Source organism: Lepus europaeus, chromosome 5 (genome assembly GCF_033115175.1).
Source record: "Lepus europaeus isolate LE1 chromosome 5, mLepTim1.pri, whole genome shotgun sequence".
Classification (NCBI taxonomy): domain Eukaryota; kingdom Metazoa; phylum Chordata; class Mammalia; order Lagomorpha; family Leporidae; genus Lepus; species Lepus europaeus.
In genome coordinates this window covers 86,920,839-86,934,889 of record NC_084831.1, presented here as the reverse complement: position 1 = coordinate 86,934,889, position 14,051 = coordinate 86,920,839, and the positions used below count along the sequence as shown (strand labels likewise).

The window sequence follows — 14,051 nt, the reverse complement described above, 5'->3', positions numbered from 1 at the left end:
TATGTAAGCACATCTTTGCTTACAAGTTTCAGTGTTATTCATAATTTAATGTAACAATTGCTGAGTTTTATGTGGTATAAGGACCTAGTTGTTGCTAGTGGTATGGAAAACTCTAAAATAAACCAGGTATGATTCTTGTTTTAAAAAACTTACAAAACAGAAGAAAGTTAAAAGTATTAAATTACAATTTAAAAATATATAAGAGATATGAGGGAGATACAAACAAAATATGCTATATGAACACAGATCATGGGGAAATTAATTCATCAAGAAAAGGTTTCACTGGTTACCTGATTTTGAAATTCAGATACTAATGATGCTGAAATGGGAAGTTTAAAAAAATAACATTCACATTTTACCTGGCAGTACCAGTAAGCTCGATAACTTTTTGCCTTTTCAACTCTGCTTCATGTGTGGCTGCTTCACACTTCTCCTCCATTTTTCTCAATTTTTCAGCTGCACTTTCCCTTTGTTTTTGAAGCTCCTGTTCCAGTTTTGACACCTAGTAAAGCAGTTTTCAAAATCAGGTCAACATTATTCAAAGGAAAACACTTATAAAAATGCAGCCTAGCTTATAATTCAGTTTCAAGATGTATTATAAAGGGGCCGGCGCTGTGACGCAGCAGGTTAACACCATCGCCTGAAGCGCCAGCATCCCATATGGGCGCCAGTTCTAGTCCCAGCTGCTCTTCTTCCAATCCAGCTCTCTGCTGTGGCCTGAGATAGCAGTAGAAGATGGCCCAATGCTTGGGCCCCTGCACCCACGTGGGAGACCGGAAGAAGCTCCTCGCTCCTGGCTTCAGATTGGCGCAGCTCCGGCTGTCGCAGCCATCTGGGGAGTGAGCCAGCGGATGGAAGACTTCTCTCTCTCTCACTCTCGCTCTGCTTCTCCTCTCTCTGTGTAACTCTAACTTTCAAATAAATAAATAAATCTTTTTTTTTTTTTGACAGGCAGAGTGGACAGTGAGAGAGAGAGACAGAGAGAAAGGTCTTCCTTTTTGCCGTTGGTTCACCCTCCAATGGCCGCTGCGGTTGGCGCGCTGCAGCCGGCGCACGGCACTGATCCCAAGGCAGGAGCCAGGTGCTTCTCCTGGTCTCCCATGGGGTGCAGGGCCCAAGCACTTGGGCCATCCTCCACTGCACTCCCTGGTCACAGCAGAGGGCTGGCCTGGAAGAGGAGCCACCGGGAGATAATCTGGCGCCCCAACCAGGACTAGAACCCAGTGTGCCGGCGTCACAAGGCGGAGGATTAGCCTGTTGAGCCGCGGCGCCGGCCAATAAATAAATCTTTAAAAAAAAAAAAATGTATTATAAAAAGCAAAAGTATAGATCAGGAAGTAATGTTCTAAAATATAAGATCAAAACTTACTTGTAAATAATAAAGACATTTCACTGAGAGAGACAGAGAGAAAGTGGCCACACTGTAACACTGAAATAGGACTTAAAAGAACTGAACAAAGTAACAGCAAATGGTCCCCCTTTTACTGTCCCTATGTGAAATGTTCTTTTTGATAAATTATGTTCCTTTCTCTCTTCACAAATAGGTTCATAAAGGAAAGGATTCCTAGAATCTCTTTTGACTTCAAACTTTACAATTTGCATTTGTTCCCTAGTTATTCTTCCTGCTATTCTACAACAAAGGAATCAAACTGCTTCATGGGTATTCCGGATTCAATTCCTTATCCACTTTCTGAGGAATCTCATACCATTGACCACCTCTGCTCTCTCCTGTATCTTCAGTTTCTCTTTCTGGTGTTGTTTTTTTTTTTTTTTTTTTCCTTATTTTAGCATTTAAACATGTTCAAGATCTTCCAATTGTAACAAATTTTCTTTTATACTTCTACCTCTCTCCAGCTACTACTCTTTCTTTCCTTCCCTTCATAACCCAACTTCTCAGAGGTTTCTCTGCTTGCAATATCATTGTCTCACTTTTTTTCTTTTTTTAATTCCTTTACCCATAACAAACTGGCCATTCCATATAAACTGATTACATCACCAGTGACTTCCAAGTTGCTAATACCAATGAACAGTTCCCAGCCTTCATTTACTGTGACACTGATTCTAGCAGCCCATGACACCAACTGTGATTCCTTCCTTCATGAAATACATACTTTGGCTTCCACCTATCACATCCTTCAGTGATCCGTCCAAGTCAGTCATTTCACTTTCATTCTATATTCTCTAAGTAGTCTTAGGCACTTTATTTTTTGTGAACATTAATATGACTGTGCTTTCAAAGTAAACCTCTAGCTTTTTTTTTTTATAATTTTATTTTTTATTTTTTTTGACAGGCAGAGTGGATAGTGAGAGAGAGAGACAGAGAGAAAGGTCTTCCTTTGCCATTGGTTCACCCTCCAATGGCCGCTGCGGCCGGCGCATCTCGCTGATCCGCTGATCCGAAGCCAGGAGCCAGGTGCTTCTCCTGGTTTCCCATGCGGATGCAGGGCCCAAGCACTTGGGCCATCCTCCACTGCACTCCCGGGCCATAGCAGAGAGCTGGCCTGGAAGAGGGACAACCGGGATAGAGTCCGGCACCCCAACCGGGACTAGAACCCAGTGTGCCAGCGCCGCAAGGTGGAGGATTAGCCTATTAAGCCACGGCTCCGGCCTAACCTCTGGCTTTTGACTTTAACATTCTGCTTGCTCCTCTAAAACCTCTCATTGAAGAATGTAATACAAATTATAAACCATCAATATCTACCTCCCCACCTCAACTTCAAAGAATAAAATGAAAACAGCATCTAGATTAAAATGGAAAGAAACTAAGGCAAATGTACTCAGTCTATTCTTGATTAAGTAGCACACACACAAGCAAAAGAATTTAAAGATGAATAATAATCTCAAAGGATCCAACATAGAAGCTGTACATTGCAGAACATGAAAGGCAGAAAGAACATATACTGGAAAATTTACTCTAAATACTGAAGAAATAATTAGATATAAATGCCTGTATACCTTTAGAAACATTCTAGAGGATGAAACACCTTTTAAAGCAAGGAACACAAAGCAATAAAATTACCAAATAAAAAATTCAAATCAAATATATAGAGAAAAACAAAAACAGAAGAAAACCACAAAACCAACACGGAAATAAAACTACTGTGGTAGAGGCCTTCTCAAAACAGAAATAGAATAAGAGAAAAAAACTCATCCTGGGAATGGGATATGGTCATTATCTGCTTGCCTGTAAATGTTTCAACTGTGGTCACTATCTGCTTGCATGTAACTGTTCTGCTTGCTAACACAGAGCAATGGTGTTAATCTATGCCAGACAACGAACATACAACTCAGTATGTGTGTGGAAAAATATTATCAGTAACTATGTAAGCATGTATAGTACTGTATCACTTCCTGTAAGGGCCATGTAGCATTAGAATATCCAATCAAGGCCCGCGCTGTGGCTCAACAGGCTAATCCTCTGCCTTGCGGCGCCGGCACACCAGGTTCTAGTCCCGGTCGGGGTGCCAGATTCTCTCCCGGTTGCCCCTCTTCCAGCCCAGCTCTCTGCTATGGTCCGGGAGTGCAGTGGAGGATGGCCTTGGGCCCTGCATCCGCATGGGAGACCAGGAGAAGCACCTGGCTCCTGCCTTCGGATCAGTGCCGTGTGCCGGCCGCGGCGGCCATTGGAGGGTGAACCAAAGGCAAAGGAAGACCTTTCTCTCTGTTTCTCTCACTGTCCACTCTGCCTGTCAAAAAAAAAAAAAAAAAAAAAAAAAGAATATCCAATCAAATGTATGCAGGTAGCCATGTAAGGGAGACAAAGAAGCTGAAACCATATATTAGAAAATACCCCTCTTGGTTCAGAGCTCATTCTTTTGGATAAAAATCCAACTGAGCCTTATGCTGGCATAATAAAAGAATACTTCCTTGTTAACTGGTGTTTCCGCTTTGTTCACAAATCCTGCTACACCATCTTAAAAGGAATAAGAATCATAATCAATTCTGCAAAACTAAGAGTGAATAACAGGGGCATAGGTAGTGGAAATCAAACACCAAAGAGAGGAAGAAAGGTTTCACAATGAAACTACACAGCAAGCAAAGAAACAGATCTAGACTATAACAAGAGGGATGGAGGGCCGTAGAAGATATCTCTGAAAAAGAACCTACAGATTGTCTGCCTTATCTGCTTGAATGTATTGAAAGGAAGTTGTTTAGGGCCATGGGTGGGGCTGTCTTAGTCGTTTTCGGTTGCTGTAACTGTAAACCACAGACTGGGTGATTTTATAAAGAAATGAAGGCTTATTCAGCTTATGGCTCTGAGGGTAGGAAGTCCAAGGTTAAGAGGGTGCATATGGTGAGGGCTTTTCTGGTAGGAACTCTGCAGAGTCCCAAAGTGGCACAGGGTATCACACGGTAAGAGGACATCATACAAAAGACAGACAGAGCCAAACTTTTATAACAGATCCACTCTCAGGTTAACTTATTAACTCACTAATCCATGAAGGAATAAAACTGATGAAGACAAAGCCCTCATGACACAGTTACCTCTTTTTTTTTCTTTTTTTTTTTAACTTTTATTTAATAAATATAAACTTCCAAAGTACAGTTTTTGGATTACAGTGGCTTTTTCCCCCTATAACCTCCCTCCCACCCGCAACCATCCCACCTCCCGCTCACTCTCTCATCCCATTCACATCAAGTTTCATTTGCAATTATCTTTATATACAGAAGATCAATTCAGTATATACTAAGTAAAGATTTCAACAGTTTGCACCCACACAGAAACACAAAGTGTAAAGTACTGTTTGAGTACTAGTTATAGCATTAATTCACACAGTACAACAAATTAAGGACAGAGATCCTACATGGAGAGTAAGTGCACAGTGACTCCTGTTGTTGATTTAACAATTGACACTCTTGTTTATGGCATCAGTAATCACCTGAGGCTCTTGTCATGAGCTGCCAAGGCTATGGAAGCCTTTTGAGTTCACAAACTCTGATCTTATTTAGACAAGGTCATAGTCAAAGTGGAAGTTCTCTCCTCCCTTCAGAGAAAGGTACCTCCTTCTTTGATGGCCCATTCTTTCTGCTGGGATCTCACTCACAGAGATCTTTCATTTAGGTCTTTTTTTTCTTTTCTTTTTTTTGCCAGAGTGTCTTGGCTTTCCATGCCTAAAATACTCTCATGGGCTCTTCAGCCAGATCCGAATGCCTTAAGGGCTGATTCTGAGGCCAGAGTGCCATTTAGGCCATCTGCCATTCTATGAGTCTGCTGTGTATCCTGCTTCCCATGTTGAATCCTTCTCTCCTTTTTAATTCTATCAGTTAGTATTAGCAGACACTAGTCTTGTTTATGTGATCCCTTGACTGCTAATCCTATCATTATGATCAGTTGTGAATGAAGCTGATCACTTTGACTAGTGGGATGGCATTGGTTCATGCCACCTTTTTGGGATTGAATTGGAATCCCCTGGCACGTTTCTAACTACCATTTGGGGCAAGTCAGATTGAGCATGTCCCAAATTGTACATCTCCTCCCTCTCTTATTCCCACTATTAAATTTAACAGGGATCACTTTTCAGTTAAATTTAAATACCTAAGAATAATTGTGTGTTAATTAAAGAGTTCAACCAATAGTATTAAGTAGAACAAAAAAAAATACTAAAAGGGATAAAGTATTAAGTTGTTCCTCGACAGTCAGGACAAGGGCTGATCAAGTCATTGTTTCTCATAATGTCCATTTCACTTCAACAGGTTTCCTTTTTGGTGCTAGGTTAGTTTTCACCGATCAGGCAGAACATATGATATTTGTCCCTTTGGGACTGGCTTAATTCAATCAGCATGATGTTTTCTAGATCCCTCCATTTTGTTGCAAAAGACCAGCTTTCATTTTTTTTTTTTTACTGATATATAGTATTCTATAGAGTACATATCCCATAATTTCTTTATCCAGTCTACTGTTGATGGGCATTTGGGTTGATTCCAGGTCTTAGCTATTGTGAATTGAGCTGCAATAAACATTGAGGAGCAGACAGCTCTTTTATTTGCCAATTTAATTTCCTTTAGGTAAATTCCAAGGAGTGGGATGGCTGGGTGTATGGTAGGGTTATATTCAGGTTTCTGAGGAATCTCCAGACTGACTTCCATAGTGGCTTTACCAGTTTACATTCCCACCAACAGTGGGTTAGTGTCCCTTTTTCACCACATCCTCGCTAGCATCTGTTGTTGGTAGATTTCTGTATGTAAGCCATTCTAACTGGGGTGAGGTGAAACCTCACTGTGTTTTTGATTTGCATTTCCTTGATCATTAGTGATCCTGAACATTTTTTCAATTTTCTGTTGGCCATTTGGATTTCCTCTTTGGAAAAATGTCTATTGAGATCCTTGGCCCATCTCTTAAGTGGGTTGCTTGTGTTGTTGTGGAGTTTCTTGATCTCTTTGTAGACTCTGGTTATTAATGCTTTATTGGTTGCATAGTTTGCAAATATTTTTTCCCATTCTGTTGGCTGCCTCTTCACTTTCCTGAGTGCTTCTTTTGAAGTACACAAACTTCTCAATTTGATGTAATCCCAATTGTTAATTTTGGTTTTGACTGCCTGTGCCTCCAGGGTCTTTCCCAAGAAGTCTTTGCCTGTGCCTGTATCTTACAGGGTTTCTCCAATGTTCTCTAATAATTTGATGGTGTTGGGTCATAGATTTAGATCTTTAATCCATGTTGAGTGGATTTTTGTGTAAGGTGTAAGGTAGGGGTCTTCATGCTTCTGCACGTGGAAATCTAGTTTTCCCAGCACCATTTCTGGAGTAGACTGTCCTTGCTCTAGGAATTGGTTTTAGATTCTTGATCAAAGATAAGTTGGCTGTAGATGTTTGGATTGATTTCTGGTGTTTCTATACTGTTCCATTGGTCTATCCATCTGTTTCTGTACCATTACCATGCTGCTTTGATTATAACTTCCCTGTAGTATGTCCTGAAATCTGGTATTGTGATGCTTCTGGCTTTGTTTTTGTTGTACAAGATTGCTTTAACTATTGAAGGTCTCCTGTGCCTCCATATGAATTTCAGCATCATTTTTTCAAGATCTGAGAAGAATGTCTTTGGCATTTTGATTGGTATCGCACTGAATCTATACATTGCTTTTGGGAGAATGGACATTTTGATGATATTGATTCTTCCAATCCATGAGCATGGAAGATTTCTCCATTTTTTGGTATCCTCTTCTATTTCCTTCTTTAAGATTTTGTAATTCTCATCATAGAGATCTTTAACATCGTTGGTTAAGTTTATTCCAAGGTATTTGATTGTTTTTGTAGCTATTGTGAATGGGATTGATCTTAGAAGTTCTTTCTCAGCTGTGGCATTGCCTGTGTATAAAAGGCTGTTGATTTTTGTGCATTGATTTTATATCCTGCTACTTTGCTAAACTCTTCGATGAGTTCCAATAGTCTCTTAGTAGAGTTCTTTGGATCCCCTAAATAAAGAATCATATCATCTGCAAAGAGGGATACTTTGACTTCTTCCCTCTCAATTTGTATCCCCTTAATTTCTTTTTCTTGCCTAATAGCTCTGGCTAAAACTTCCAGAACTATATTGAATAGCAGTGGTGAGAGTGGGCATCCCTGTCTGGTACCAGATCTCAGTGGAAATGCTTCCAACTTTTCCCCATTCAATAGGATGCTGGCCGTGGGTTTTTCATAAATTACTTTGATTGTATTGAGGAATGTTCCTTCTATACCCGATTTGCTTAGAGTTTTCATAATGAAAGTGTATTGTATTTTATCAAATGCTTTCTCTGCATCTATTGAGATAATCATATGGTTTTTCTTCTGTAGTCTGTTAATGTGGTGAATCACATTGATTGATTTGCGAACAATGAACCATCCCTGCATACCAGGGATCAATCCCACTTGGTCTGGGTGGATGATCTTTCTGATGTGTTGTTGCATTCTATTGGCCAGAATTTTATTGAGGATTTTTGTGTCTATGTTCATCAGGGATATTGGTTTGTAATTTTCTTTCAATGCTGCATCTTTTTCAGGCTTAGGGATTAAGGTGATGCTGGCTTCATAGAAAGAATTTGGGAGGATTCCCTCTTTTTTGATTGTTCTGAGTAGTTTGAGAAGAATTGGAGTTAGGAGTGCCAAGATGGCAGAATAGGGAGGGAGCACACTGATAGTCTGGGAGAAGATAGTTTAATAATACTGGAGATACTGTAGTTAGGGAATACTGAGTTAGGGAAAAAACTGCAGAGGAAACTCTTCCGGAACTAGTGGGACACAGTGGACCTATGTGGAGGGCATGGGCATCCACAGCTCGGGACCCCAGCCGCCAAGTCTACACACCAGCATTGGAAAGGGAGGTGAGGTGAAACTGCAGTATCCCAAGACACTGATGGAAAAGCAGCAGGAAGAGTCTGGAGGGAATGAAGCTTGAAGCCCCATGGGGAAAGGTTCACCAGCCTAACTAGAGGAGAGAAAAAAAAAGGGACTGGTACGGACACAATTATCTCTCCACTCTCCTTACAAAGGTGGGGAAAACAATACAGCAGGTGCCCATATGTAACAGCTGCGCCAGCTCAGGGCTGTGCTCACCCTCAGCCAAGCAGAAAAGCCTGACTCTGGTGGGGAGAAATAACAGGAGGTTAAGACCTAGTGAGTGTGTGGAGCTTATGAACTGGGACTGTGGAAAAAAAAAAAAAAAAACTGAGGGTGTGTGGGAGAACTCACGCTGTGGCTGAGATGTGAGTAGTCTCTATGGGAGACACCACAAACTTGGTAACTTTGGCAACCCAGTGGGATACATTGCAGGGGAGTCTGAGCTTACACTGAGGACTGCACAGATCCTTTGTGTGGTTCTTGGGACAGAGCAAACGAATATTATACCCACTGGGGTTAGCACTCAGGCACTGATTGCCGTCAAGGAGAAGAGCTCAGCTAAGCAAAATTACTTCCCTTCTGAAAAAAAAAAAAAAAAAGAGAGAGAGAAAGAGAGAGAGAGAGAAGATTTACCATGCCAAACCTGGGTGTGTCACCTTTGGCACACCCTTAACCCTGAAGAACTGAACAAAGCTCTCTGACCACACCCACCACAAGCCTCTAGAGATTCACCAAAAGCAGACAGTCCACTTTATCTAGAGTCTTAGTATAACAAGAAAAGCCACCACAGGCCTTAATATCAGACAAAATAAACTTAATATCAGACAAAATAAACTTTAACACAAAAACTGTTAAGAGAGACAAAGAGGGGCATTGTATAATGATTAAGGGATCAATTCAACAGGAAGATGTAACTATTATAAATGTATATGCACCTAATTACAGGGCACTGGTTTATTTAAAAGATATGTTAAGAGACCTAAAGGGAGACTTAGACTCCAATACAATAGTACTGGGGGACTTCAATACTCCACTTTCAGAAATAAATCAAATGGACAGAAGATCAACAAGGAAACAGCAGATTTAATCGACACTATAGCCCAAATGATCTAACAGATATCTACAGAACTTTTCATCCTACACTTAAAGAATTTACATCTTCTCAGCAGTACATGGAACCTACTCTAGGATTGACCACATACTAGGCCATAAAGCAAGTCTCAGCAAATTCAAAAGAATTGGAATCACACCATGCAGCTTCTCAGAACACAGTGGAATGAAGCTGGAAATTAGCAACTCAGGAATCCCTAGAGCATATGCAAACACATGGAGACTGAACAACATGCTTTTGAATGAACAATGGGTCATAGAAGAAATCAAAAGAGAAATCAAAAACTTTCTGGAAGTAAATGAGGATAACAACACAACATATCAAAACTTATGGGATATAGCAAAAGCAATGTTAAGAGGAAAGTTCATAGCAATAGGTGCCTACATCAAGAAATTGGAAAAGCACCAAATAAATGAGCTTTCAATGCATCTCAAGGATCTAGAAAAACTGCAGTAAACCAGACCCAAAACTAGTAGGAGAAGAGAAATAATTAAAATTAGAGAAGAAATCAACAGAATTGAATCCAAAAAAACATTACAAAAGATCAGCCAAACGACAAGCTGGTTTTTTGAAAAAATAAACAAAATTGACACACCATTGGTCCAACTAACTAAAAAAAGAAAAGACCCAAATCAATAAAATCAGAGATGAAAAAGGGAATGTAACAACAGACAGCACAGAAATAAAAAGAGTCACATGCCAGCAAACAGAGAAATCTATAAGAAATGGATAGATTCCTGGACACATGCAACCTATCTAAATTGAACTATGAAAACACAGAAAACCTAAACAGACCCATAATTGAGACAGAAATTGAATCAGTAATAAAGTCCCTCCCAACAAAGAAAAGCCCAGGACCGGATGGATTCACTGCTGAATTCTACCAGACATTTAAAGAAGAACTAACTCCAATTTTTTTTTTTTAAGATTTCATTTATTTATTTGAAAGGCAGAGTTACAGAGAGGAACAGGCAGAGAGAGAGAGAGAGAGAGAGAGAGAGAGAGAGGTCTTCCATTTGCTGGTTCACTTCCCAAATGGCCACAATAAAGCAGAGAGCTGGATCAGAAGTGGAGCAGCTGGGACTTGAACCAGCAACCATATAGGATTCTGGCACTGCAGGCGGTGGCTTTACCCACTACGCCACAGCACTGTCCTCAACACAGATAGCTCTTAAAGGTCCCACCTGGTACCACCTCTTAATATCTCATAATGGAGATTAAATTCAACATGAGTTCTGCTAGGGACATTCAAACAACAGATGAGGCTGAGGATAAATTAAAGAATAAAGATCAAATGAAAAAGAGGTAAAGTATAGTAAGATTACAGGGTTAAGAGTACACCAGAAACAAAAATGCATAAAATGAAATATGATTTCTTTTGAAAAGAGAAAAACAAAAGAAAAATGTGAAATATCTGTCTAAGTAATTCAGATAAACTAGGTAATAAATGAAAGGAAAAAGATGGAGCCAGCACTATGGCATAGTGGGTTAAAGCCCTGGTTTGCAGAGTCGGCATCCCATACACATGCTGCTCCACTTCTGATCAGAAGATGACCCAAGTCTTCAGTCCCCTGCACCTGCATGGGAGACCCAGAAGAAACACCTGGGTCCTGATCAGCGCAGCTCTGGCCGTTGTGGCCATCTGGGGAGTGAACCAGCAGATAGAAGACCTTTCTCCCTCTCTGCCTGTGCTTCTCTGTAACTCTGCCTTTCAAATAAATAAATGAATATTTTACAAAAATTTAAAAAAAGATTAGACCTTGGTAGAAAATTCCCTATGACTTTCACTGGAATAATAACCTTTTTTAGAAGTAGCAAGGTTATGGGGCCAGTACTGTAGTGTAGCGGGTAAAGCCACCGCCTGCAGTGCTAGCATCTCATATGGTGCTGGTTTGAGATCAGCTGCTCCACTTCTGATCCAGCTCTCTGCTATGGCCTGGGAAAGCAGTGGAAGATGTCCAAGTCCTTGGGCCCCTACACCCGTGTGGGAGGCCCAGATCAGCACAGGTCCAGCCATTGTGGCCAATTGGGGAGTGAACCAGTGGATGGAAGGCCTCTCTCTCTGTCTCTCCTTCTTTCTCTGTGTAACTCTTTCAAATAAATAAATAAATCTTTAAAAAAAAAAAAAAGAAGTAGCAGAGGTAACTTTGAGATTTTAATTTCAGTCCAGTGCTTTGTAATTTTTTTTTTTTTTTTTTTGACAGGCAGAGTGGACAGTGAGAGAGAGAGACAGAGAGAAAGGTCTTCCTTTTTGCCGTTGGTTCACCCTCCAATGGCCGCCGCGGTAGCGCGCTGCGGCCGGCGCACCGCACTGTTCCGATGGCAGGAGCCAGGTGCTTCTCCTGGTCTCCCATGGGGTGCAGAGCCCAAGCACTTGGGCCATCCTCCACTGCACTCCCTGGCCACAGCAGAGAGCTGGCCTGGAAGAGGGGCAACCGGGACAGGATCGGTGCCCCGACCGGGACTAGAACCCGGTGTGCCGGCGCCGCAAGGCGGAGGATTAGCCTGTTGAGCCACGGCGCCGGCCGCTTTGTAATTTTTGTTAGGGAATGTCACACCATGTAATCCAAAAAGAACAAATTAAAAGGGATAATGATTTAGATAGGTATTATATTTGGGTTCAAGAAGAAAAGAGAGTGAATAAAGAAGTATAAATTATAACTAAATTGTATGCTGACATTCAGCCCCAGTGTAGAAATGCAGGACAGACTGTATAGGAATATAATATTGATACAGAATATTTAATAGAATGTGAACTCTTTGATGTTAAACAGCAATTTATATAACTAACCAATAATATATTAATGATTTTAAAAATTTAAATTTCATACAAGTAAAATCATTCTTGAATAATACACACCTGTTTCTCAAGTTTAGTTTGCATATCTTCTAGCTCTCCATTTCTAATTGTTTCTTGTTGTAACATTTGCTGCTGTTGCTGAAGAGTATGCTGTAGAATGACATTTTGCTCCATAGTCTCTTGAAGACTGTGATTTTTTATCTTTAGCTCTTTTTGCAAACAATATACCTAACAAACATATACATATATATTTCTCATTACAATGAAATGCTTTAAATAGAAAGCAATAAAATGTCAAAGCTGTCTTTCTTATTAGACAATTATCTCCAGCTGTTATATGGGGCAATTGTATTCAAGGCTATAATTTGTCTTTGGGGAGGGAAGGGTCCTTTTTTCTTATGGAAGGATATATTATAAATACCTCATTACCAGACTAGCTCTTGGTGTCTGAGCATATAGCTTTTGAAATATTCTTAAGTGATGAAGTTATTTTGGCTCGGCTGGGCACTGAAACATGCTTTCTGTCTGAGTCTAGAATTTTGATACTTGTAAGCTGGTCATTGTTCCTCTGTGACTGGCTCCTAATAAAACCTTGAACTCTGAGTCATAAACAAGTTCCCCTGGGCAGAAACACAGAACACATCGCCACACTACATGGATACAAAAGAAGCATGTTCTTTGTAACCCTTCTCAGAAAGAAGGAAGAACACAGGCAGCCATGGATTTCTCTACAATCTACTTGCATTTTCCCTTCTTACTGATAATAAACTATAGCCATGAAGGGATTGCATAATGTTAGATGCTATTTATTATATTATTGTTGTTATTATTATTGTTTATAAAATAGCACCAAAGCTAATATTCCTGAAAATTCATGGTCCAAAGAGCGAATGAAAGAATGACAATACCAACTAAGAAATTTGCTTATTCGCTCCAAATATTTAGAACTTGAATATGTTGTTCTACAAAATGACTTTAAAAGGTATCTTTAAAGCTATCTCAGAGCACCTATATCAAGAAGGAAACAAAATCCTTTTCATTTCTGGTAATCTAATTCCCAAAAACTTGCCTACATAAATTATTTTTTAAATTGTATAAACAATAAAGCACAACTTAAAATATATTTTATAATATTCTTCACCTCCTCCCAAAGGGGAAGGTTTAATAAATGGTGATATACAGTCTGATTACAAATGACATAACTATTTAAAATCACAATCAGAAAGACTAGTAAACATATACAATTCTACAAAATGAAAAGAAGTTTAAAAATATAACATTTTATTGATATAAAAATATAAATGAACTAGAAAAATGAAAACTGAAGTAGTCGAGAGTGAATTGTGGGTAAATTTCATTAAATGTTTTCCTATTATTGATTTTGTACCGAAGTTTTTTAAAAGATTTATTTATTTATTTGAAAGGCAGAGTTAGAGAGAGGCAGAGGCAAAGAAGAGATAGAGGGAGAAAGAGGTCTTCCATCTGCTGGTTCACTCCCCAAATGGCCAGAACATGCAGAGCTAGGTTGATCCTAAGCCAGGAGCTTCTTCTGGGTCTCCCATGTGGGTATAGGGGCCCACGGACTTGGCCATCTTCCACTGCTTTCCCAGGCCATAGCAGAGGGCTGGATCGGAAGTGGAACAACCAGTACTCAAACCAGTGCCCATATGGGATGCCAGTACTACTGGCAGCGACTTTACTCGCTACACCACAGTGCTGCCTGATTTTATAATGAATTTTTTTGATGGAAAAAAAAAAGCCATTCCTTTAAAGCAAATATTTTTTCAGTAAATATCAATCCAGAAAAAAGAAATTTTAAATTCCTTA

General features: G+C 39.9%; 1 protein-coding gene across 14 annotated transcripts in view; it reads right to left on the bottom strand.

The window, feature by feature from the left end:
* Nucleotides 1–14,051, bottom strand: part of CCDC18 (coiled-coil domain containing 18) — a 174,360-nt gene that overhangs the window by 106,716 nt on the left and 53,593 nt on the right. For all 14 annotated transcript variants that reach the window (XM_062191757.1, XM_062191764.1, XM_062191752.1 and 11 more), the window contains 2 exons: nucleotides 12,285–12,452; nucleotides 360–502 (listed from right to left, as the gene is read on the bottom strand). In XM_062191757.1, the coding sequence (XP_062047741.1) occupies nucleotides 360–502; nucleotides 12,285–12,452 (311 nt within the window). The remainder of the gene's footprint in view (nucleotides 1–359; nucleotides 503–12,284; nucleotides 12,453–14,051) is intronic.